The 2,327-nt window shown below is 46.8% G+C and overlaps 1 protein-coding gene across 1 annotated transcript; it reads left to right on the forward strand.

The window, feature by feature from the left end:
- The first annotated feature begins 996 nt into the window (after positions 1 to 996).
- LOC128273102 (uncharacterized) lies at positions 997 to 2,070 on the forward strand. The gene is made up of 2 exons (XM_053011018.1): positions 997 to 1,092; positions 1,180 to 2,070. The coding sequence occupies exons 1-2, from the start codon at positions 1,048 to 1,050 to the stop codon at positions 1,519 to 1,521; spliced, it is 387 nt and encodes a 128-aa protein (XP_052866978.1). The 5' UTR covers positions 997 to 1,047; the 3' UTR covers positions 1,522 to 2,070.
- The last annotated feature ends 257 nt before the right edge of the window (positions 2,071 to 2,327 follow it).

The following is a 2,327-nucleotide window of genomic DNA, read 5'->3' on the forward strand; positions in this document are numbered from 1 at the left end:
GACCAGCAAATGCATGTTTCTGGGGTCGTTTGTTTGTGGTTCGAAAATTATCGTTATCGTTTCGATGGAGCGCCGATGCGAAGTGGGTGCCTTTTCGGGGTTTTGAGATACCCCATTTTGGGCTTTCTTTGGGTTCGGTTTCTTTCGGTCTCCACGGAATAATTTAACTTCCCCTTTACGAACGCCATTAGATTCGTTAGTTTAGGATGCCGCATGGGGGTGATGACAGCGCAGTTCGAACGGGCAGTCGGGGCTTATGCAACGGGGACCGGTGCGATGCATACCGGAGGTGGCGGGGGCCAACGTTGCTGATTAAATTTATGGTGCACTGTGTTTGTTTTTCGGACCGATGCCATCGGACCGACTTCGCCGTTGGCGCTGTTCGCCCGAAACCGTTTGGTGTTGCCTTCGGGCGGAAAGTGTCAAAAGTCAAGGTGCGCTCTATCGATAGGCAGACACAGTATCAATTGAGTACATCATCGAATCTTGTGGTTTGATCGTGCGTCGGGCAGGCGTCCAAAAGGAGGCAACTCTTTAATCGAAGGATGAGGTGCTATCAGCTCCGAGTAACACCAGTACAATCGAAGAAGGCGTTGAAGAAGTAATTGTTCAGCTAAATTTTGAGCTAATTTATTTTGCATCAACATATGTTTTCATCATATTTTATTTTTTTAACATTTTTTTTGTTTTAAAGGTTTAAAGTCTGGCCACTATTTGGGTCAAATCAGTTAAGTAGTGGTTTGTTTTCCGTAAGTTTTAGAACAATGCGGTTGTTTCGAGTGCACGTCGGCCTCACGTCACCGAGTCACGTTTCGAGGTTGTGAAGAGTGAAAGTTAGGTTTGGCATAAACAACACTTCATTGCGAAACGGTAAACTAATTATCCTAAATTCGCTGCATAATAGAGGTTGGTGTTAGCCCAGCTGGTTAGACAAACGTGGCTTAACGTTGAAAGAGCCCGAGTATAAAAGGTAACCTTCACCTCAATTACTCTTGCACTTGAATTTAGACACTCAACTTAACAGTTTGGTTTCAATTCGTTCGAGAAATGTGTTCCGGTAAAGTAAAAGCATTATTGGTCGTGTTTAGCATGGTACGTGGTCATTTTTGTGAACAAAAGATTGCAATAATTAAGAGGATTAAATGGATGAATGAATGATGTAAATTCTTCCTATAATAGGTCATGCTGGTGGATTCGCTCACGATTCAAGAGCTACGGCTGGCGATCCTTAAACAGCGTCTAGCTGCACGTTACGGGACAACAACGACAACGGCAGCAGCAACGACAACAACGGCTGCAGCAACAACAACTGAAGGGAGTACTACCGAGTCCAAATCAACAACAACAACCACAGAGAGCGAAACTGAAGCGGCTACAACATCCACCACTGTTGCAGCATCCGACGGCACTACGACAACTGCTGCAACCACCACGGCCAGTGAAGCTGAGCTCAGGGCTCAATACCGCGATCAGGTTCGCCAGCAAGCGATACAGAAAGTCTTGGAGCGAGCACAGGGTTGACAGTTTAGATGGTTTCGATCAGTTCTCACATAAAGTTATACTAAATTCGATTGGTTTTTTTCTTTCGTGACACGGTTTGATAAATGAATGTGAATCCCCTGAAAATCGGAACGGTAGCTAAACGTGCCCTGGAGCGGGACCTTGTGCGAGGCTCAGTAGCGCCCATCCTGGCAACTTGTAGCGCAAATTGAATGCCGAACCAAACCAAGACGCAAGAATAAATCGTATCGTTCATCCTCGTCTAAGGAAGTCGGCCAACGAAGCGGTCGGTTAGCGCTCTCGTTGCGGTGTGTAAAAATGGTCCCATGGAAACGATTATGAAGCAAACAATAAACCCTTCCAGTGTCCCTTATTGCGCCTCCTTTCTTTCGAGTGAGCGGGAACGGACAACCGCAGATAAAAAAGAATACACCGATCGACCGGTGACTGGCGCTGCGGAAAGCGGTCCGGGCGCAGTGCAGGCAATAAAACACACCGAAGTGAATTTTAATGAATATTATTTATGCGCGCTGTTTTTATTTATATACATTTTAAACACGGAAATCAACATCGTATATGCAAATAATAAATAATCATAAAATGAGCCGAACGAAAATTGTTCCCGTTTTCGGCGCGACGCACGGCCCGTTTTGGGGGCCCTTCCGTGGGGCCCTTTTCAACCACAGACCCTGGGCCTTGCCGAGTTTCCTTCGCTTTTAACGATCGCCCGAGCTTTTCGCGTGATCGGCAACGCACCGGTCGGACGGTGGCGGAACGGTTTTTTCGGACGGGGTTTACGGGTTGAGATGTGTCCGGGCTTGGTCAGG

The sequence above is a fragment of the Anopheles cruzii genome, chromosome 3 (assembly GCF_943734635.1).
Source record: "Anopheles cruzii chromosome 3, idAnoCruzAS_RS32_06, whole genome shotgun sequence".
Classification (NCBI taxonomy): domain Eukaryota; kingdom Metazoa; phylum Arthropoda; class Insecta; order Diptera; family Culicidae; genus Anopheles; species Anopheles cruzii.

Excerpts from the sequence above, each read along its gene's own strand:
- LOC128273102 (XM_053011018.1), top strand. The coding sequence starts at position 1,048 with ATGTGTTCCGGTAAAGTAAAAGCATTATTGGTCGTGTTTAGCATG. Across the intron at positions 1,093-1,179 it reads TATTGGTCGTGTTTAGCATG|GTCATGCTGGTGGATTCGCT; the intron begins GTACGTGGTCAT and ends TTCCTATAATAG.